The following is a 24,073-nucleotide window of genomic DNA, read 5'->3' on the forward strand; positions in this document are numbered from 1 at the left end:
GTCATGATGGGGAAACCTGCAGGCAGGAAACGTGAGTGGTAAAAAGGGGGCAGGGCTGCCTCATGTTCATAGCTGCTGCAGAAGAACCTGTTAAACTGCCACTACTGCTTTTATCCCAACAGACTTACATCTGAGAGAACAACACAAGCAAGAAATCACGTAGGAGGGTCAGCTGGATCAGTGCTGCTGGGAGTCCAGTCCACCACAACCACCTTTATTCAGCAAAACTAGGCGTTAAACTCTTTTTCTTTTTAAGATTTTGTGGTGCCAGTGGCCTTTATTGAAAGTAGGTGGGCAGGAAATGTGTAGAGAGGCACGCAGCAAAGAGAAACAGGCCCCTGACAAACTGGGTCTTAAAGACACCATCCTATGATCATCTCGTCATAAGTGCATCTTTCTCAGTGCTGAGTCATGCAGAGAGCTGGAAAAGTGCTCTAACTCAGTCCTGATGAGTGGAGAACTTAAACTAGAAGCAGAAATGCTCTCGAAGGTCGGCAGGAGCTGGTCGAGTTTGAACTTGATGCTGGGACCTGTCTCGGCAGGACGTTGGAGGTGAACATTCAGCAGAGACACACCTGCAAATCATCAAACAGCCTCCATAAAAGACCAGTTCCTAACTACTAACTCAGGTTCAGCAGCCAGCGGTTTCAAGTAAACTTGTTTTTCCAGGCAGTATTTTGATTGAGGGTTTCTGATTGGCCGGTTGCCATGACGCAGACCTTCTTCATTATCGTAAGGTGTGCTTATACAGCGTGAGAGACTCCTTAGCATCGGAGAACAGGCACAGAGTCGCCCAAAAAACATTTCTGCTGGATTTGAAAAATTAATGTTTATTGATTGTTGTAATGATTGACAGGAGAGTTCGCCGCTGGTTGGATGAGCCGACATGCCGATGTTAGTGTTTAAGATGTTAGCTGCTGTGAACACTCCTGTCCTCGTCTTCTCCAGGGTGCGCTGCCGAAATGTCCCCAGGGCCTGAAGGTTATTTAAGGTTCGTCATTTTGGGTTTAATTGATGGTTTGAGGGGTTTTAAGGGTATTGAAAGGTGGTTCTGGCAGATCGTGCAGGTTTAAACCTGTGAGCTGAGTGGGTCTTAGTTCTCTCAGGTTCTCTGTTTTGAGTCACTCTTTCCTCTTTTCATCTTTTCAACAGCACCCCCAGCATTTCCTGAATCCAAGACCGCCTGATCTCCCACCAAGGACCTGCCGTGGCTTTTCAGCACGAGCCGGACTGCGAAACTCTTCAGGTAAGCTGAAGGAAAGACTGTGAGAACAGCAGAGTGATCGGAAAGTGATCAATATGAATCAATAATGCAGAAATTGACCTTTAGTAATGAGAATCAGCGTCTCCTAACCTGAGACCTCGGTCCTCAGTCAGTGTTTCAGGGTCGTGGTCTTGAGATCTACAGGAGGACCAGCGTCTACATTCAGTCCTCCGGGAGAGACTCAGAGTCGTTTGCACGAAAACACAGCAGCAGGTCTACATCACAAAGTTTTAGAGGGACTTGGCCCAAAGTCCAGACCTGAACCTGGTTCCCAGTCCATGGTGGGACATTCAGGGAGCAGCGTTGTCCTCGTGAGGCTCCATCGAGGCCTGGAGACACGTGTCTCAGACGTCTCACGTGGTGCAGCACACATGTGCTGCAGGAGAAAAAGATAGAAAACACATGAGAGGAGGGGGGCCAGAGGTGGAGGTGGAGAAAGAGGAGGTGGAGAAAGAGGAGGGGGTGGAGAAAGAGGAGGAGGTGCGGCCGAGCAGAGACCTCCAGAGGAACAGCTGATACAGACAGGATCGTTAGAAGAGAGAAGAACCTCCTGCAGGTGCTGGTGGAGACCAGACCGGGAGATTATTGGAAAAGTCTTCCCGTAGCTCATTCATGAAGATTGAGGTCTGTGTTTGTGGAAGTCTGAAGTCTGATCAGTTTCTTTGATAAGAAACCATTTCGAAAAGTGATTCTTCTTGGCAGTTTAGGTCCCACCTGCAAGTCCAGAACCTGAAAAGGAAGTTTGCTGCGACCAATCAGCCAGCGATGCTGCTAACAGCCGAGAGACTGCTAGTCCTGGTTCCAGCACTACTAGTCCTGCTTTCACCTCTACTAGTCCTGCTTTCACCTCTACTAGTCCTGGTTTCAGGTCTACTAGTCCTGGTTTCAGCTCTACTAGTCCTGCTTTCACCTCTACTAGTCCTGGTTTCAGCTCTACTAGTCCTGGTTTCAGTTCTACTAGTCTTGGTTTTAGTTCTACTAGTCCTGGTTTCACCTCTACTAGTCCTGCTTTCAGTTCTACTAGTCCTGGTTTCAGTTCTACTAGTCCTGGTTTCAGTTCTACTAGTCCTGGTTTCACCTCTACTAGTCCTGCTTTCACCTCTACTAGTCCTGCTTTCACCTCTACTAGTCCTGGTTTCAGTTCTACTAGTCCTGGTTCCAGGTCTACTAGTCCTGCTTTCACCTCTACTAGTCCTGCTTTCACCTCTGCTAGTCCTGGTTTCAGGTCTACTAGTCTTGGTTTCAGCTTTACTAGTCCTGGTTTTAGTTCTACTAGTCCTGGTTTCAGGTCTACTAGTCCTGGTTTCAGTTTCTACTAGTCCTGGTTTCAGTTTCTACTAGTCCTGGTTTCAGGTCTAGTAGTCCTGGTTTCAGTTCTACTAGTCCTGGTTTTAGTTCTACTAGTCCTGGTTTCAGGTCTACTGGTCCTGGTTTCAGGTCTACTAGTCCTGGTTTCAGTTCTACTAGTCCTGGTTTCAGGTCTACTAGTCCTGGTTTCAGGTCTACTAGTCCTGGTTTCAGTTCTACTAGTCCTGGTTTCAGATCTACTAGTCCTGGTTTCAGCTCTACTAGTCCTGGTTTCAGTTCTACTAGTTCTGGTTTTAGTTCTACTAGTCCTGGTTTCAGCTCTACTAGTCCTGGTTTCAGATCTACTAGTCCTGGTTTCAGATCTACTAGTCCTGGTTTCAGTTCTACTAGTCCTGGTTTCAGATCTACTAGTCCTGGTTTCAGCTCTACTAGTCCTGGTTTCAGTTCTACTAGTCCTGGGTTCAGCACTACTAGTCCTGGTTTCAGCTCTACTAGTCCTGGTTTCAGTTCTACTAGTCCTGGTTTCAGCTCTACTAGTCCTGGTTTCAGCTCTACTAGTCCTGGTTTCAGTTCTACTAGTCCTGGTTTCAGTTCTACTAGTCCTGGTTTGAGTTTTACTAGTCCTGGTTCCAGTTCTACTAGTCCTGGTTTCACCTCTACTAGTCCTGGTTCCAGTTCTACTAGTCCTGGTTTCAGCTCTACTAGTCCTGGTTTCAGTTTTACTAGTCCTTGTTTCACCTCTACTAGTCCTGGTTTCAGTTTTACTAGTCCTTGTTTCACCTCTACTAGTCCTGGTTCCAGTTCTACTAGTCCTGGTTTCAGTTCTACTAGTCCTGGTTTCATCTCTACTAGTCCTGGTTTCAGTTCTACTAGTCCTGCTTTCACCTCTACTAGTCCTGGTTTCAGCTCTACTAGTCCTGTTTTCACCTCTACTAGTCCTGCTTTCACCTCTACTAGTCCTGTTTTCACCTCTACTAGTCCTGCTTTCACCTCTACTAGTCCTGGTTTCAGCTCTACTAGTCCTGGTTTCAGTTTTACTAGTCCTGGTTTCACCTCTACTAGTCCTGGTTTCAGGTCTACTAGTCCTGGTTTCAGTTCTACTAGTCCTGGTTTCAGCTCTACTAGTCCTGGTTTCAGTTCTACTAGTCCTGCTTTCACCTCTACTAGTCCTGGTTTCAGTTCTACTAGTCCTGGTTTCAGCTCTACTAGTCCTGGTTTTAGTTCTACTAGTCCTGGTTTCAGTTCTACTAGTCCTGGTTTCAGTTCTACTAGTCCTGGTTTCAGTTCTACTAGTCCTGGTTCCAGTTCTACTAGTTCTGGTTCCAGCTCTGTTGGTCCTGGTTTCACAGTACAGTTATAGTACAGTAGTAATGGCTGTGATCCAGGACCCTGACAAGAAACCGGACCTGAGAGACCTGACAGGCTCTGAAGACCGGGACCACAATCTTCAGGTCAGGCTGATCAGTTCCAGCGCCGTCTACACTGATGGGTCCTGATCCTATCCAGACCCATCTGGCCCCCGTCCCGATCGGCTCCGCGGCGGCCAGACCGCGATCCTCCTACAGCTGCATCGTGTTGTTGAACGCAGCCTTCGGGACAAACAGATGGGCAGGAAGTGGGACGGTCCGGCGGGTCCAACGGGTCCGGCGGGTCTGGGGGGTCTGGGCTGGTTAATGAACGACGTCAGCAGGTCACTTATTGACTGGATCTGCTTTAAACTCTGATTCAGGCAGCAGGACTCAACAGGACTCTGCAGGACTCTGCTGGACTCTGATTTATCATTTTATTTTATGTTTATTTATGGACATAGCAATTACATTGGACAAACCAGATTCATTGTTTAAGTGTTTTAGCACAGGTGCTAATTCGCAACACTTGTCCATAGGCAGCTTTTGAAAAAAATAGAGAGCAATAATATCTTAAAGGAGCTGTATGTAAGAGCAATAATAAAATGAATCATAAAATGACCCCGATATGTCAACAGACATTTAAAAATCATGTTCATTTCAAATACTTATGTCACTGACAACAGCACTCAAGCCAGGATATTCCAGTTTAAAAAGAGGAGTTGCAGCCCTCAACTGATGTTTATGTTGTCATTTTTTGTTTTGGTTTGAAGCTCCACCCTCCACCTATCTCCCAATCACCAAGTCAGTATTGTTTCTGAAGCTCCACCCTCCACCTATCTCCCAATCACCAAGTCAGTATTGTTTCTGAAGCTCCACCCTCCACCTATCTCCCAATCACCAAGTCAGTATTGTTTCTAAAGCTCCACCCTCCACCTATCTCCCAATCACCAAGTCAGTATTGTTTCTGAAGCTCCACCCTCCACCTATCTCCCAATCACCAAGTCAGTATTGTTTCTGAAGCTCCACCCTCCACCTATCTCCCAATCACCAAGTCAGTATTGTTTCGGCATCCGGGTTGCCAGCTCGGCTCTAATTATCGCAGCAGCCGCTACGAAAGTGTTGGATGAAAAAATGTCTAGCTTTCCAAAAACTACATTATTACTTCGCAAAAGATCTTTCATAAAGCATTAAATACAGAAAATAGACTTACTGTGTAGGACTCGTCGCTTGCCATGGCAGCCTACGTTCCTGCTGCATTCTGCAGCTTACCTGGCAACCTCTGGTCGGGGGGAGGAGGGGGAGGGTACACGCCGCTCAACAATATTTGGAAAGTGACTGCAGTACCAGTTTTGGCCATTTCTTACAGACGGCTCCTTTAAGATAACAAGAATGGGAAAAAAATAAATAAAAATAAAATAAATAAATTAAAAAAAAACAAAGAAACAACAAAACGATTGGAAAGGAAATCAAAGAAATACAAACCATTTTCAATTAGAAACATAAAAAGACAACAAAGCAAGCTGTCAGCAAGTTAAGAACTATTCATGTGTACACTGCTGATTAGATTTTAACCACTGTTTGAGTCCTTTGTTAAAAGCTTTTGTATTGGTCTCTAATTTTAACTCAGTGGGTAGAGAGTTCCAAAGTTTTGCCCCCTTTACAGAGAGAGCAGACTGGCAGAAAGAAGTGTTGCATTGTGGGATGAGACAGTCACCACTAGTGGATGGTCGTGTGGTCGCTCTGTGAGAGCTGTGTTGACACATGATTATTTAAACATTTAATGAAAAATTTAAAAATACTGAGGTTAATAAAATTTTCAAAAGTGAGGAGGTTGTGTTTCCTTAATATGCGGCAGTGATGCCATTTCATTGGTTTTGGGTCCATGATTTTTATTGCTTGCTTGTATATAGAGACTATAGGTTTCATAGTGGTTGTGGAAGCCTGTGACCATGATGTGATGCAGTATGAAAAATTAGAAAGAATCACAGTATAGTTTAGCAGCTTGATGAGACAGGTTCCTTCTGATAAAACGAAGTTAAGATTTGGTTTGACCTTGTTACAGATGTACTTAAAATCCAAATCCGACAGCACTCACTGTAAGTATAAAACTTTGAATGCATCGTTAAATCACTGCACAGCAGCAGAGAATCGGACGCGTTTCAGCTTACAGCCGTCCTCAGGCTGTAAGCTGAAACGCGTCCGATTCTTACAGTGAGTGCTGTCGGATTTGGATTTTTTGACATGTTTTTTGGACTGGCACCCGTTTGGTTTTTTTGAGAGAGCACGCCAAGTCTGCCGATTACAGATGTACTTGATTTCCTCCTTAATCCTGACCTGAAATACTTCATGATCAGGCCTGTTACGTATGGAGAGACAGATGGACACCGTTTTTTTTACATTAAGAGTTAGGTGGGATAACTCAAGCCGAGATGTTTGTTAAAGCCCGCGTCAAGTGCTCGCCAGCCAGGCTGGGTGTTTTAGTGGACACATAGATGATGGTGTCATCAGCATACATCTGGCAGCTGACACTTGGACAGCAGTTCGGCAGGTCATTAATGTACATAGTGAACAGCAGTGGACCAAACACGGATCCTTGTGGTACACCCATGCTGTTTGCCAACATACTGGACTTCACCCCATTGACCCTAACACCAGTACTGGAGTTGAGGGGGGATGAGGGGGGATGAGGGGGGATGGCATCCCCCCTGAAATAAAAATGGTCCAAATCATCCCCCCTGTAAAACTGCCATCCCTCCTTTCCATCCCTTATGTCATTTCATCAATGAATGTGGTTTTACTGCTATTTCAACATTTAGAGTCATCACCAGAAAAATAACACCAGAAAAATAACTTATTTGACAATTTTCACCTGTTTCAAGTAAATTTTCACTTAAAATAAGTATAAAAATCTGCCACTGGGACAAGATTTATGTTCTTATTACAAGCAAAAAAATATTGTTCCACTGGCAGATTTTCTACTTATTTTAAGTGAAAATCTACTTGAAACAGGTGACAATTGTTGTTTTTTCCAGTGATGAGTCTTGTTTTAAGTGTAATGAGATTTCTTTTACTAAAATGAGACATTTTAACTAGAAATAAGAATATAAATAAGAAATAACTAGAATATTCTTGTTAAGATTTTGAGTTTTTGCAGTGATCCATGTTACTTATCCTGTGAAGGACAGAGTCATATTGATAAATTCAGATTTTTATTGTTGTGTTTTGATGTATTTGATGTAAGCCAAGTGGATATTTAAAGCTTACAGAAGGCTGCATTTAACTGCTGCTATGTCATTCCTGCAGTATTTCTGCAGCTGTTTTGGTCACTGCTATTATTTGTAATATATTATATTATTTGTAATCAGCACAAATTATCTGTCCCCATATGATAAAATCCACCATCCCCCCTGATTTTTTTTTACAACTCGAGTACTGCCTAACACACTGCTGTCTACCCTCCAGATATGATTTAAGCCATTTAAGAGCTTCCGGTGACAATTTAAATTGCTTAACTTTATTGAGTAGGACACTGTGGTTAACAGTGTCAAAGGCCTTTTTTAAATCCAAAAACACTGCCCCTACAACATTTCCTTTATCCAGGGAAGTTTGGATTTTCTCCAGCAGATAACACTTAGCTGATTCTGTGGAGTATTTTTGTCTAAAACCAAACTGCTGTGGATAATTCAGTTGGTTAGACTCTAGGTGCTCAATTAATTGTTCAGCTACAATTTTCTCTAGAACTTTTGAGACTACTGGGAGGATGGCGATAGGCCTGTAGTTACCTGCTAAGTCCCTTTCTCCTGTTTTATAAACTGGAGTAATTATTGCAGTTTTCCAGCTTTCTGGGAACCTGTTTGTTCGTATTGATAAGTTTACTAAGTAAGTGATTGGCTCTAACAGACAACTCTGATGTTTCTTAAAGGGATTGTGACATGAAAAACAAATTTTTCTTGATTTTTTTGTGTTTTGTTGGGTGTCTTGACATCAATTACACCCAAAAAACAACGAACTTTTAACATTCAGTGTATTGTGTGCTTTCTGGGATTTTCCGCATAACTGTGCAAAAACGGCGCACCTGGTTTGGTGGCGGATCGTTACGTAACGATCCGCTAAATCACCGCCCCCTCCACCCAGCTCCCTGCCTCCTCTCCAGCGCACCATAAAGGCTGATTTATGGTTCCGCGTTACACCGACGCAGATCCTACGGCGTAGGGTTACGCGGCGACGCGCACCGTACGCTGAACCCTACGGCGTAGTTCTGCGTCGATTTAACGCGGAACCATAAATGAGGCTTAACACGGAGCTGTTTAGAGCCTCTTTTGTTCTAATCACCGGAGGAAAACTGCTAAGAAGACCCGCGGCCACTGACTGGACTTAAGATAAGGGGACAGTGCTGCTTGCATGCCTTTATTTTTATGATTGTTTGCTGTGGTTCTCCCTGCTGCTCTTCCGTGCATGCTTCGCCTGTCGCTCCGACGCCGCTGTGAGCGTATGGTTGGGCTGGAGGAGGTTGGGAGGAGGAGCGGAGCAATGATTGACAGGAAAGGGGGGAAAGGAAGCATTTTTCACGGCGCAAAAAAAAAATGTAATAAAAAGCCAGGAAAAGAGTACTAAGAGTGAAGTTTTTCTTGTTACACTCTTTTAGACACATTTGAGGGATGTTGGCCAAGACTTTTAATAGTGTTAAAAGCATGTTAAAAATGATGTCACAATACCTTTAAGAAATGCAGTATTTGAGTTATGGTTATCCTTTGCCATGGAGTTACTTATGTTTGCAATAACTTTTTTCACTTTATCCTGGGTTACTTCTTTTATATAGAAGGAGTTTGTGTGATCATGTTCAAATTCATCACAAAGTGGCTCAGTAAAATTAAAATGATAAGCCAATTCTTTCACAGACTCAATAAAAAAATTATTAAAACCATTTGCAATTGACTCATTACTAGTAGTGAGTTCATCACGTACATTAAGGCAATTTATCTTTGGGAGCTTTTGTTTACTTGAATTGGTTAGACTGTTTATGTGTTGCCACAATTTAAAACTGTTGCCATTGGCCTCTTCACTGAGTTTATAAAAATGCCTAGTCTTTGCTTTCTTCAGCTCAGACACTACTTTGTTCCTTAAACTAGTGTAAATAAAATGGTCAGTATTGGTTCTAGTCATTAAAGACCTTTTAAGAGCAAGATCTCTCTCTTTGATGAGCAGAAGGATGTCACTATTAAACCATGGAAGAGATTTTTTCTTAGGTTTGCTTTTCCAGGTTTTTGTGTGCTTGCTAGTTCTGTCATACAGGATAGAGGCAAAAGTGTTAGCACTGCGATCTATATCTGGCTCTTTAGTTGCCCTCTCCCAGTTGACTTTCTTCAGATCATATTCCAAGTCAACCATTTTAGACTTAGGAATTCCAGTTGTTAAAGTGTGATTTTCCGTTTTGGTATGATTGACTAGGCGCTTTTTAGTTAACTTTCTTATAATCAGTGTTATGATCTGAGAGACCAGTGATAAGATTGCAAGTTTGTATTACTCTCTCTGGCCTATTTGTAAAAATCAGATCTATAAGGGTTTCACTCTTTCTAGTAACTCGTGTAGGTCTATCAATCATCTGTTTGTATTTAAATGTACCCATAGTCGACTTAAGTTTTGTCTTTCCCCTTTCGTCTATCCAATTAATGTTAAAGTCCCCAAACAACATACATTCACAAGAATTATTGAGAGCAGATAGAAGACTTTCCAGTTCATGGTAGAATTGTACATCATGAGATGGAGGATTATAGAGCAACTATACTACATTTCATGTTTGGTGAGAGAATTACATTCAGTCCTAAACTCTCCAAATCTACATTAAATTCAAGCTCTAAGACCTTAAACTGTTCCCTAATATAAATTAAAACACCCCCTCCCCTTCCCTTGGGCCTGTCTTTCCTGTAACAAGTGTATCCTGATATGTTAATTAGGTCAGTAGGAACGTTGCTAGTCAACCAAGTCTCAGACATAGACAAAAAATCTAAGTTAGACTCTTTAAGTAAGTTTTGTATCTGATCTATTTTGGTAGTATGCTTCTGACATTTATATGCCCTCCCCAAATTCCATTGGGTTTTGTGTCCTGGTTCCAAATGATTTGGGCATGATTCACAGTTTGAAAAAGTCTTGACTGTCTCTGTTTCAAAGTTGCGCGATTTGCTAAATGACATCTTTGTTGACATTCGTCAGCTGTTACAGTCAGTTCACCGTGGGGATGATAATCCATGGCCGGTGGGATGTTATGTGGGTCTGTGCGGGCCATCGACCCGGTGTCGTACCAAAAAGGTATTGTCTGCCAGAATCTAATTTCTCCCCTGAAAATGGGTCTTTTTACCTGCCAAAAATTGATTGAAGGCCAAATACAGTTAATGAAAGGTTGTTCCTAACTAAATATGATTTGGTCTCATTCTTCAGCTTCATAATATAAACACTAGAGCTCACAGGATTGCTTTTAACTCTTTTAAAGGACCATTACAACACAAAATAGGCATTTTCACCTGCCCAAAATTGATTGAAGGCCAAATACAGTTAATGAAAAGTTTTTCCTGCCTAAATATGACTTAATCTCATTCTTGAGCTTCATAATCTGAAAATCTTACGTTTTAGCGATATCGCTCAACGGGCTGCTGTGCGGGCTCCGGCGGCCACAAATCAGATTCTGGCAGGCAATCACTTTTTGGCATGACACCGGTACTGACAGATTTTCAGATTATGAAGCTCAAGAATGAGATCAAGTCATATTTAGGCATTCTTGAGCTTCATAATCTGAAAATCTTACCTTTTAGCGCTATCGCTCAACGGGCTGCTGTCCGCGCTTCCGCAGCCACAAATCAGATTCTGGCAGGTAATCACTTTTTGGCATGACAGGCCTCCCGCCCGATTGTGGCTTTTTATACAGGCGTGAAGACCTGAGCCCGACCCTGCTTGAGAATCCGTGTGAAAACTGTGACATAACCAAATCCTAACAAATTCAGTTGTGTTTTTTCTGTTAAAATGCCCAGCGGATCAGCGGTAATATTGTGAGGATGATGCGCCTTTGCTTTGAGAGACTCCGGTGTTCTGCCAATCCTTGCTACCTGCCGAGAAATGCTACTTTGTGGTTCTGCGCATGCGCACAGTGGATTTTCAAAGTTTGATTGGCACGTCCATCATTTATTTCACTATGTAAAATTGATAATATGGGATGTTAAGTATTTGATCCTTCAAAATACACTACCCATGACATGAATTGCTATACACTTTGTGAACATTATACGATAAAGAGGAAAAAAAAACATCGCTTTACTTGATATTCATTCAGTCATTGGCCTTTATTTAACCAGGCAGGTCATTAAGAACATTCTTATTTACAATGACGGCCTGGCAAGATACAAGGACCACTTGGGGGGAAAGGCAGTGGTTTAGGGAGTAAAACACAGTAAAAGTGTAGCTCTGCAAAGGTAGAAAACCATTAGGGAGCATTTTTTGGCAAAGCAGCAGAAATTGGCAGAACACCAGCGCGTTGTAGATAAAAAACATTGGCAACAGTAGGCTTAATAAAACATTACTGTGTCGTTTGATTGTCCAACGCAGGGGCTTGCTAAACATCCAGACAAGAGTCTTAAAAAATAGGTAGAGGAGATTATGAACGGCGATGTTGGAACTGTTCTGCTCATGAGTACAGCCTGCCAAACCACTCACAGACTCTGCCCCCATCTTGATGGGACTCTACTGGACTCTGCTGGAACTCTGCTGGACTCTGCAGGACTCTACTGGACTGCACACTGCACAAATAAACTCTGAACCTACACGTGTTTCAGGTGTCCTGAAGCATCATTCAGAAACTCCATAACTCCTCCGGACCAGAACTGAGACCAGAACCGAGACCAGGACCGAGACCTGGGGGTCCTGCGGCTACAGCAATGGTTGCTGGGAGGCAGAGAGTCGGGGCGTCGCCTCCAGATGGAGGCTGGGGATGGATGGTGGTCGCTAGCTGCTTCATGGTGACGGTCTGCACACGTGCAGTGACCAGGTAACGCACGCACGCACGCACGCACGCACGCACGCACGCACGCACGCACGCACGCACGCACGCACGCACGCACGCACGCACGCACGCACGCACGCACGCACGCACGCACGCACGCACGCACACACACACACACACGTGCAGTGACCAGGTAACACACACACACACACCCATGTGTACACGCACGCACACGCACACACAGTTACACAAGTGAACTAGCTAATACAGCAGAGAAGGTTCTGGATCAGACTCCTGGTTCTGGTCCAGAGTTCAAGTTCAAGTTTAGTTTATTCATACATGGCCATTAAAATAAACGTATACAATTGAGACCAATCAGACATCTATAATGGTCCTTTGGCATGTATGAATGGGTCCCCAAAAGTAAGCTATTGAAAGCTTTTGGGAGGGGGCCCAAAGTTCATCAAGGAAAAATGAAATTTACCGTGCAATGTGGTACCTTTGGGAATATGAAAACAGTTGACATTACAATACAGACAATCAAACATACAAATACATACAATCATTCATACAGTCATCCCAAAATCTCCAGACTCCTGATTCTGGTCCAGACTCCTTGTTCCGGTTCAAACATTGAAAATGAACTGCAACTCACTCAAAAGTCCTCATCAGTCCAGGACTGTGTGAGGTCCAATCTTATGGTCTTGGATCACTGCTGGTCAGTGGAGGTACTACAGGTCTGGATCTGGGCCCTAGTGGTTTGTAGAGGTACTGCAGGTCTAGATCCAGACCCCTGAGTTTTCTATTGGTTGTCTTTTGAGAGTCCAGTTCACATCTCTCAGTGTCCCTGATGCCAGCCGTCCTCCCTTCGTCTCTGCAGGTGCCTCTCCATCTTCTTCGTGGAGTTCCAGGTCTCCTTCGGGGCGGACTACTCCGCCACCGCCTGGATCCACAGCCTGGTGGACTGCACCACCATGCTCTGCGGTCGGTACTCGTACCCCGGCAGGAAGGTCCGGTCCCGCGACCGCAGCTGAAGTTCTCTCTTTGTTTAGCTCCGGTCGGCAGCCTGGTGGAGAGCCGCTGGTCCAGCAGGGGGGTGGTGATGCTGGGTGGAGTCCTGTCGTCCTGCGGCCTCCTGCTCGGCTCCTTCTCCACCAGTCTGGAGCTGCTCTACCTCAGCATAGGGCTCCTCACAGGTCAGGATCCGACCGGTCCTCAGGGTCCAGCGCCGTTCCTCTCGTGTACTGAACCTCTCTGGACTCTGGTGCAGGTCTGGGATTTGCCCTCTGCTACAGCCCGGCCATCGCCCTGGTGGGGTGCTACTTCCGGCGCAGGAAGGCGCTGGCGTACGGCGTGGCCATGTCGGGGAGCGGCATCGGCACGTTTGTGCTGGCCCCGGCGCTGCAGGTGCTGATCCAGATGTACTCGTGGAGGGGGGCGCTGCTGATCCTCAGCGCCTTCGTCGCCAATCTCTGCGTCTGTGGGGCCCTGCTGCGGCCAATCACGGTGCAGGAAGAGGAGCCAGAGGGGGAGGACGGTACGTGCAAACTCTGAGCAACAATTATAAATCACTCTCACTCATCTTCTTCCGCTTATCCGTTCCCGGGTCGCGGGGGCAGCAGCCTCAGCAGGGATGCCCAGACTTCCTTCACCCCAGACATACTTATACTTCCCAAGGGCTGCATGTAGAAACTGAACGAGATTGGCCCAGCACTGAACCCTGTGGAACACCATAGCAAAACCTGTCTGTCCCAAAGAAACTTTGTGTACATGAAAAAACTGGAATATGTCAGATAGATGTGATTTATACTAACCTAGAGCTGTCCCCTTGATCCCAATAACAATGTCCTTAAGATATGGCTAATTTAGCTAACAGTTCTGTTTCTTCATAGACAAATACAGCTGTGTATTTTGTGCTTTTTCTGCTCTTTTTCTTTTTCTATCCTTATTCTTTTTATGGCACCGGACTTTCTATTTCATTTTTATTTTATTTATTTATTTTTTATTTTATTGTGAATTTTCTTATATTTTTATCTTTATGTGGGTGTTTGGCTTTTGGGGTGTTTGGTTTGTAAATGACAGTGTTGTGTGTGTGAGATGGAGATGTCAATTTCCCCAAGGGAACCTCCCAAAGGGATGAATAAAGTAATCTGAGTCTGAATCTGAATATCATCAGCATAGAGGTGAACATTGATGCCGTGATTCTGGATTATATTTCCCAAGGGCTGCATGTAGAAACTGAACCAGATTGGCCCTAGCACTGAGCCCTGCAGGACACCTTAGCAAACCCTGTTCTGAAGAACCAGTATGGACACTAATCCCTTACCTGAGGTCCAGTAGAACCAGTATGGACACTAATCCCTTACCTGAGGTCCAGTAGAACCAGTATGGAGATCTATGTCAGAACACTCAGTCTACATGTAGCACCTGAACAAACCAACCTTTTTCACCTTCATCCATTCTTTCTAATCCAGGCGAAGTCTCATCACAAGATGCCGAACTTGCCATAAACATCTCCAAAGAATCCAAGAACGTCCTGCCATCAGAAAAGCTGCCATCTTTACTACCCCCGCCCCTGAGAAACAACCCCGCTGCAATGAGAAGGAGGTGGTGCTTCAGCTCCTGCTTCCTTTCCAGGAATGAGTGCAGCTTCCTGCGCCGGCCGGACTTCCTGGGTCTGGCGGTGTCCTTCCTGTTCCTGGCCGCCGGATGCAGCCTGCCTTTCGTCTACCTCGTACCATACGCTCTGAGCACCGGTGTCAGCCACCATCACGCCGCCTTCCTTATGTCCATCCTTGGAGTCATCGACATCGTGGGGAACATCACCTTCGGCTGGCTGACAGACAGAAGGTAAGGGAGTCGTTCACCTGCGTGAAGGGTCCAGGTAGAATACCAGACCTAGAAAACTATCCTTTGTTGAGGCATGCCCAGGTAAACCAAGAGATATAATCTCTCCAGTGTCCCACATTTTCCCACGAACCCTAACCTCCCCAGGGAAAACTCATCAACCAGATACCCGAACCACTTCAGCTCTGCCTTGAAGAGCCACCTTGTTGTGCTGGAGGTTCAGGCATGTTAAATGATCCCAGGCTCTGTGTTGTTGGGGGATATTTACCTATGCAAATGCACCTTTTTGGGTTGAAGTAGGGCCACTTTCAACAGAAACCGTGCTCCTGTGGGCCCCCATACTTGCAAGGTAAGTATGGGCCACATGTAGGCCCCATAGGACCAAAGAAAACAGTTGTCAGTTCTTAGAGATCAGAGATCTTAGAGATAACCGTAATCTTAAACTGCAGGAGCGTGTATGTAGGTTTTCCTTGGGGAGGCCAGTCTGGGGGTTCCCACATGAAACCCACACAGGAGCTCAAAATACCAGAATCGTAGTTTGGAAGAATCCAGATGGATCTTACCTGTGTTGATTACTGAGTGGCCCAACAGTGGGTTTACACTGACACCCATAAACCCACTGGGGGCTGGGTGGAAGGGTCTCCCAACACGAAGTGGCCCTGCAGGATGAGCAAGATTTATGGTGCTTTTATACTAGTTCCTACTCAGCGCGACTCGACTCGCCACGCCTCGTCTCGCCTCCACTCGCCTTGTCCTCGTTTGTTTTTAGACACCCAGATGAGAAGGGGGCGGGTTAGAGCGAAGCTGCTGTGACGTGTTTGCTGTGTGCCAGCAGCTGATAGGTGACAGAGCGCCTGGTAGATAGATCCCTTTTTAATTTTCTCCTCAGCCACCAGGTTTATGAAAATCTGCACCTCAGAGTTGGATCATCAAACAGACATTTGCTGCCATTGTTGGTCGAATAAAATGAAGAAGCAGCAAGCAGCTCTTGCGCTGATTTCTGCCTACTGACTCAGACGTCTGACTCCAACCCCCCGACCAATCGGTGGCCTGTAGTGTGATGACGTCAGATCCAGGGCCGACTCAGCCGCTTAGAACCTCGGCAGAATGGCTACAGAAAAAGTATCAACTTGGCACGGGTCCACCCCCCTCGACCCCTAGTGGAGAAGCGCATTACCGGGGCGTGGCGAATCGAGTCGCGCTGAGTAGATACTAGTGTAAAAGCGCCATAAGAGCGAAAGAATCCTATATTCATATGCTTCTGGGCCATTTCCTGCCTTATAGACTAGTTCCTGATGACAGTCTGGATTATCCTTTTCCTCTCTGGTCCTGAGCTCACAGAGAACATTTCTTCTAGGAAACATCTGAAATACTGATTGGGAACATAAGTCAGAGTGTCATCTGCATACAACTGACATTTGTATGAATTAGCACCAGATGATGCTCAGTGTTATCACGTAGACGTAAACAAGCAGAGGTCCTCATACAGAGCCTTGTGGTACTCCTCACTTACCACAGTCCACCATGGTGATGGTCCATCTCAGATCCCACAGAGTCCAGAGGCGTCTCCTCCAGACAATGTCAATGGGCCCGATTTACTAAGATCCTAAATAAAAGAGTACTAAATTGCGTGTGCACTGAAAAAGTTTGCGCGTGCTGTTGTTGTGTGTTTTGCGGGTGATCAACTAAGATTGCGTGCGCAATTGATAACAGTTGCAAACCTCAGTATTTAAATGAGGTGTTGCGTGTCTTAAGGTTTGCGGCGCAAACTTTGCGCCATGGAGAGTCTGGATGGAAAGCAGGATAAAGTCGCAAGCGCAAAATGAAATTTGACGAGTTGGAGTTAGAGATATTAGTGGAAGAGGCAAATTGTTGTGCCGTATTCAGCACCCCTGCCGTGAAAAGCACCCCCTCGTATATTCAATGATAAGTAGACCAAGAAAAAAAACAACACACTGACACTTCAATATATTTATATATACACACTCACACAAACACATACTTAGGAGTTTATATTATATATATTTACAAATATTATGGAAGACAACACAGTAAGCAGGCTATTAATTAATGACATCAATAACCATTTACCTGATTTTTGTTATCTGTGACTGTGGGAAAGTATGACTATTGTGGAATCCATGAGCGCATTTAAACATGAATCATTAACACAAAACTGGACGCTAAACAGAACGTGACACGGAATGAGAATATCATTTTTGTCAGACGAGGGGGTGCTTTTCACGGCAGGGGTGCTGAATACGTATGAGAACTGCAGAACAAGCATAGGCGCACAATGAGAAACACTTTTTTCTCCATGAAAACACGTGATTTATTTATTATCACAAATAAAAAAATGAATGTGCCTCCTGTGGCAACCTTTTACTCGATTTAACATTCAAATAAAATATTTCTCCTTTTGCATGTGGAGATTAGCACCTTCCTTTCGAACGTATTAAATACAGACGCAATCACAATCCCCGCAAAAACTTTCAGGCTTGGTAAATCTCATTGCGCGTGGTAAATGGACCAATTTGCATTTTCCCCTCCCAGTATTTAGCGATTTCTGGCGGGTACGCCCCATATTGATTATTCATCAGGGCAAAAGTACTAAATGAATTGCGTGTGCTATTTTGCGCATTTGAGAGGCGCAGTCCTCTTTGCATGCTGTTAGTAGATCAGCTTGCACTTTGGTTTGCGGGTGATGTCAAGTTTACACACGTTTTTACACACGCAAACCTTTAGTAAATCAGGCCCAATATCGGCTTCTTTTTCCGTAGTAAAGTTTCACGTGTCATTCCTATACCTGTCATGTCTCCCGTTTTGGCCGGGAAACTACCATATTTTACCCCTCTTTCCCTGCCGCCCCCCTGTATTAGTATTTTCTTGTAAATTTCCCATTTAGCAATTCTGCTAAAAAAAGCCAAGACATCATGTAAATATCTCTGAAATAGGAAACCGAAGTTACTTTCCTAAAGAGGAGCAGGACGGAGCTCAGTTACCCGTTCTAAAAAGAAGTGTAACTGAGATTTTAGTGTCTCTCACGGGGGAAGGAACGATGTCCGTCAGCAGCACCAGGACGGCGCCATAGAGCCACATGAGTGAAAATGACAAATTAAAAGAAAATGTCAATGTTTCACTTGAAGACAATCAATGTGTATATAAACTAAAAATATTTAAAATAAATACATGTACTTTAATTCCTTTTTCATTTAGGCTCTATTATGGGAATTACACACAAAGGAAGTACACAGCATTTCAGTGTCAACAAAGGTGGAACTATCAGATTCTGACCACATAATTGTAGTTTGTAAGTGGTTGACAGGTAGTTATTTTAGATTTCTTGGAAATCTGTCTTAAAATGTAACCTTGGTTGTACTGGTGGAAGATTTCCCTTATTTTTAAATACAAAACGTGACAGGTATGGTCCTTACTGAATGTAACTGTATTAAAGTGTTGAGAAAAAGTTTCTATAGTAACCGTTGTCCATGTGGTCCGTGTGTTAGGTGTGTTTTCAGGTCTGAAATGCAAAAATTGTTATAAAAATGAATACATGAAATTAAGTTTCTTGGTTATATATTGTCTGTAAAGTCAAAAAAACGTGTTTCTTTTCACATTAAACAGAATCCTGTAGTCATGGTTTCAGTGCCGTGAATCCCCGACAAAAGAGATGATGCAGAGAAAATCTTAATTTTGGTTTTATAAAGGTTGTCTTTAATAGTTTTCTAATCATTATTAATTTTATCTTCATGATTTTATTTATTTTGTAATTTAAAAAAAACTATATATCCAGAAATGCTTGTAATACAAAGCATCAGACAGAGGGTTAAAGACTGAGAGTAGCTGGTGTTCCAGCAGAGAAAGGCGTGACTGACTTCACTTCTGTCTCAGAGGTGGAACTCAAACCGTTACCACTGTTCTCAGGTTACGAAACCGCTGAAATATGAACAATGAGTTCGTTCACAACCGACAAACCTGTTTCCAAATATGGCAGCAGTTCTGACTGATGTTCACACAAATGGAAAACAACAACAGAGCACTGAGATCCCGAGGGGAGGGTAAATCTGGATTTATGAGGACGGCGCTAACATCATTTACACAGAACAGCATTTTCCTGCAGATTCGTGCAAAAGGTTTTGATATTTATGATCATTTGACAGTGATGTACCAAAATATGACTGAAATCCTAAACTGAATCCCAGCATCCACGTTGCACTGAACCAGGATGGAAGTTTGACTTTTCCTGCTCGATGCATAACAACTTTATTCTGTTAAACAGTTAAACTCTTGGCTTCAGCCTTTCTCCAAAAATGAATCATTTTACAACCTTTTGGTCATCAAAGTACAACTTTAATCTTGTAATATGAAAATATTTTCCTCCCAAGATTATTAGTTGTTTCTTTGTTTGATGACTTTGTTTTATTTAAATACAATTTTTTTTAATTCATGCAAAAATAAATGTCAGATTTTTTTCGTAAAAAGAAAGTTTATTTGAATAATTCTGCAGCTTTGTTTTCCAATACTTGACGTTTTTGTTTCTCCATCTCAAAGTGGCTCTAAAACATGGTCATAGAAACCGGGTCAGATCCAGAACCACCAGCTAAACCGCCAGTTACCTCCTTAAACACAAAAACTTCTTCCATCGCCAGCAGCTCATCGGCTCCCATGCTGATGCCGTGTAACCATCATTTCCTGTTTGTGGCAGGAGTCCAGGCTTCCCGGTCCAGTTTGGAGAAACATGTGGTTCAGAGTTCAGCTTAAAAACTAAAAATGAAACCAGTCAGACCGTAGACGTAGACGTTTCAGGACGGGTTTCTGAAGAACTTGGTGAAGCATATTTTCCTCGTGCTGCACCATTGCCATGGTGGCAATGGTGCGATGGTGGTCATGGTACCATAGTGGCCATGGTACCACGGTACCATGGCCAATATGGCCACCATGGTACCATGGCCACTATGGTATGCTATGACCACCATTGCACCATGGTCACCATTGCATGGCCAAAATGGCCACCATGACCATCATTGCCACCATGGTACTGGCCACCATGGTACCATGATGGCCATTTTGGCCACGGTGCCCATGTCGACCATGGTGGTCATGGTACCATAGTGGCCATGGTACCATGGCCATCATGGTACCATGGCCATCATGGTACCATGGCCATCATGGCACCATGGCCATCATGGCACCATGGCCATCATGGTACCATGATGGCCATTTTGGCCACGGTGCCCATGGTGCCATGATACCATGGCCACCATGGTACCATTGCCAAAATGGTGTTGAGGAATTTATCAAAACCAGTTCAGAAGTCCGCTTGTGAGTAGTGAGTTTTATTCAGCCGGCGGTGAGCACATCTACACAGACCAGAGTCTGGTTGAAATGCTGACCCAGATTGATTTGGCCCCAGGGTTTTTATACAAAAGTTCAATCAACAAAAGACAGGAATAAACAAGCCAAGTGAGAGACAGTCAGGTGTGATCTTTCACTTTGGTACTACCCCTGAGGAGTCAGGAAGTCCATATATGGTGCTCGTCTCTGCAGGGGCTGGAAGTCAAATCCACTTCCACGGTGCCATCTCAGCAGGGATTCAAGACGCCGGAACTTGCGTAACAATGTGTCTCGGGCACTGTATGACACTGGAGCCGCCTGCAAGTCCTCGTCCTTGCAGGGGTCCTCAGGAAGCTGGATCTTGCTCAAGCAGGGGTGCAGGGGTATGAGTCGTCTTCCCTGCAGGGGGTAGGAAGCTGGAACTTGATTGACAATGGGTCAAGCGGGGGTATGAGGCTGGGGCAACCTGCAAGCCATCGTTGTCCCTGCAGGGGGCCACGTGCTGTCACAATGCTTCATCAATGGCCACCGTGGTACCACAGTGGCCATGGTACCATGGCCACCATGGTACCATGGCCACTATGGTACCATGACCACCATGGCACCATGACCACCATTGCATGGCCAAAATGGCCACCATGACAATCATTGCCACCATGGTACTGGCCACCATGGTACCACGATGGCCATTTTGGCCACGGTGCCCATGGTGCCATGGTACCATGGCCACCATGGTGCCATGGTGGCCATTTTGGCCATAGTGCCACGGTGGCCATGAGTGCCCCGTTAAGTCCTCACACGGTAGACATTATGGGATGGTATGACAGATAAACTGCACATTATACATAAACAAAGCGACTTTAGCGGATTAAAGGCAGTAATCAAAAGGCTTTACAACCTCCCTTCAGAGGAACTCGCCAAAGGCGTCGCATCTTCAGTTTACTTCAGTTTCTGTATAAAAGTGACTTCCTGTCTGTCCCAGGTGCCTGAGGTCACGCCGCCTGGTCTGCTACATCGTCTCCGTGGCGATGGAGGGTGTCTGCTGCCTTTTTGCACCGCTGCTGCGAAGCTTCGAGCTCCTGGTGCCGTTCGCCGTCCTCTACGGCTACTTCGACGGCGCCTACGTGGCTCTGATCCCCGTGGTGATGTCAGACATGGTTGGTGTTCGGTGCCTGTCCTCCGCGCTGGGCGTGGTCTACTTCCTACACGGCTTTCCCTACCTGATCAGCCCACCGATTGGAGGTGAGCGAAACACAAACCCTGCATTTCTCCTCCTCAACTTTATTCTCGTCAGATTATGAGTTTCGAGGTAGGTTGTTAAAACCGTCTTTTTCCTCATTGGCCACGGTTACATGATGTTTTTTAATTCGGAATTAATTATTCCGAATTAAACTATTTTCCTTTGAGTTTACATGGAAATAGTGATTCCCAATTGAGGTTTACATGGAAAACACGTTTGATCGGCTTTATCCAATTCCGCTTAAAGTTACGTCTACCGGAAGTTACGTCTACCGGAAGAAAAACAAACTTTAATGGCTTGGTTTTACATAGCGCCCTTCAAGGCACCCAGAGCGCTTTACAGAGATCATTATTCATTCATACACATTCACACCGGCGGTGGTAAGCTACGTTTTGTAGTCACAGCTGCCCTGCAGGCCCCTCCGACCACCACCAAACATTCATACACATTCACACGGGGCAAGGTGGGTAAGGTGTCTTGCGATCATTCGTCCAATGATTCCTTCGATCATTGGACGACCCGCTCTACCACCTGAACTACTGCGTGCCGCCCCCACTTAGCCGCTACAACTCTGAAAAGCTCACAATTTTTATGTTTCCTGCCATTTGTTCTCTTAATTATTTCCAGGTCCTCCAAGCTATTTATTAAATAAATGGTCTCTGCTCTTGACCAGCGTTTACTGCGTGCTGCCATCTTGAAACTTTGTTTGGAAAACGAGCCCAGCGCGGAATATAAGCGTCATGGAGACAGACGGGCGAGGGAACGAGCAGAAAGAAAGACCGGAATTATTTTAAGGCGAATCAGAATCAGTGTATACATGATCGCAGAATTATTCTATTGGGATTTAAAATCGGAATAAACCAGCCACCTACTTCGGAATTAAATCTAATTCGGAATGGCTATTTTCATTCAGAATTGGGTGTTTACATGCTAATTTTTAATCATTTTAAATCGGATTTAATTTTAATTCTGAATTAATGAGGAATTAAACTTCCCATGTAAACGCACTGATTGATACCTGATGACATCACCGTGACATCACTCTGCCCGTCCTCAGGCTGGTTGGTGGACATGACAGGAAGCTACTCGGCCACCTTCCTCCTCAGCGGCGCCGCCCTGCTGGCCAGTGCGCTCGTCCTCTCTGCCGTCGCCGGGATTCGCCGCTGCTGCCGTCAACTTGATGCTCACAAGCCCCTCCCCGTCAGCCCGGACGACCAATCAGGCTGTCCCAACAAGGAAACCATCAAAGGGGGCGTGGCCTTGTCGGCGGAGAGAAGCTGAAACGTCACTGTGACACGACGGACATCTGGACAAACCTTCGACGGCAAACGGGACGCCAGCCAACCAACGAGGACGAGTTCGGAGAAACGGCGAGCTAGCCCCTGAACGAAGACGTCTGCGTGACGTATTCAAAGTCCTGCCATCCCGACAAAAAAAATCAGACTGTAAATATGTTTATTTTAACATGAAGGTTGGTGGAGATTTACTTGCTGTTTGACCCGGACCCTGGTGGTCAGTAAAGGTACTGCAGGTCTGGATCAAGACCCAGGGGCCTCATCTACAAAGAGTGTGTGTATTTCATTGTGAATTCTTGCGTACACAAAAAAACGTGGACGCGGGAGCAAAACTAGTAGATCCATTTGAATATGATAATGAGGATAAATATCCATTAAAAACCGCTCATCCTAACAAGCAACTTGCAAAAACAAGTGAAACAAATAAATATAAAACATCGGCCGTGAGCTGGAGACACTCCTGTCAGAAGTTGAGGCTGGAAAAATAATTTATTTGGCGACATTTCCTCCGATTTGAAAAAGAAAATTGAGTAGCGCGCAGTAGTTGTGTGGACCGCATTGCATTATGGGTATCGTAGTTCTTTGCTTTTTGTTGCGTTCCGTGAAGAGTTGTGGGTTTATTATGTTCGTAAGGGGTTGTGAATGTTAATATTCCGTGTTAGTGAATCATTACACTCTTTTATTTTGTTTTTATTTTAAGAACGGACACCAGAACTTAAGTTTTTTTTTTTTTTACCTAGTCTGCACACATATTAATAGTTGATACCATGCCGGTAAAAACCTGAGGCATATATATGTGCATTATTACTGTATTTAGTATATATACATATACATACATACGCATAGACATACATATATATATACACATACAAACCCAGTGATTTTTTTTTTTGGGGGGCGGGGGGGTGGTGACATCCACTGCCAATCCAGGAAGCAGGAACACACGGAGGCACACGTCAAGCACTGGAAATCTGCAACAAAAAACACAAACAAAACACAAAACCGACACGGAGCCAACCAAAACACGAGCAGCGATCGACCAAAATCTCAAGATCCGAACACGGTCTGAGCTAAACTACCGCTAACTAACCCCAAAAACTACAGAGCAAGCATGCAGGTGAACAAGCCAGTGTATATATCTTTGTGTGTGTATGCGTGTATGTGTGTGATCATGTGTGTGTGTGTGTATGTACATGTCTGTGTGGCTATTTGTGTATGTATTTGTGTGTGTGTGTGTATGTACCGGTATATGTTTGTGTGGCTGTGTATGTGTGGCTATGTGTGTGTGTGGCTATGTGTGTATATGAATATGACTTAAGTGGCTGTGTGTGTGTGTGTGTGTGTGTGTGTGTGTGTGTGTGTGTGTGTGTGTGTGTGTGTGTGTGTGTGTGTGTGTGTGTGTACACGTGTGTATGTGTGTGTATGTGTAGCTATGTGTGCATGTGTACA

At 44.6% G+C, this 24,073-nt stretch overlaps 1 protein-coding gene across 1 annotated transcript; it reads left to right on the forward strand.

Moving 5' to 3' along the window:
* The first annotated feature begins 1,774 nt into the window (after positions 1-1,774).
* On the forward strand, positions 1,775-22,804 carry slc16a12b (solute carrier family 16 member 12b). Its single transcript, XM_061708521.1, is given in 8 exon segments — positions 1,775-1,888; positions 11,742-11,953; positions 12,789-12,892; positions 12,961-13,104; positions 13,179-13,462; positions 14,460-14,758; positions 21,072-21,331; positions 22,387-22,804. Coding segments are annotated over 7 exon segments (1,425 nt in total). The 5' UTR covers positions 1,775-1,888; positions 11,742-11,843; the 3' UTR covers positions 22,611-22,804.
* Positions 22,805-24,073: the final 1,269 nt, after the last annotated feature.

The sequence above is a fragment of the Cololabis saira genome, chromosome 19 (assembly GCF_033807715.1).
Source record: "Cololabis saira isolate AMF1-May2022 chromosome 19, fColSai1.1, whole genome shotgun sequence".
In the NCBI taxonomy this organism is placed as follows: Eukaryota; Metazoa; Chordata; class Actinopteri; order Beloniformes; family Belonidae; genus Cololabis; species Cololabis saira.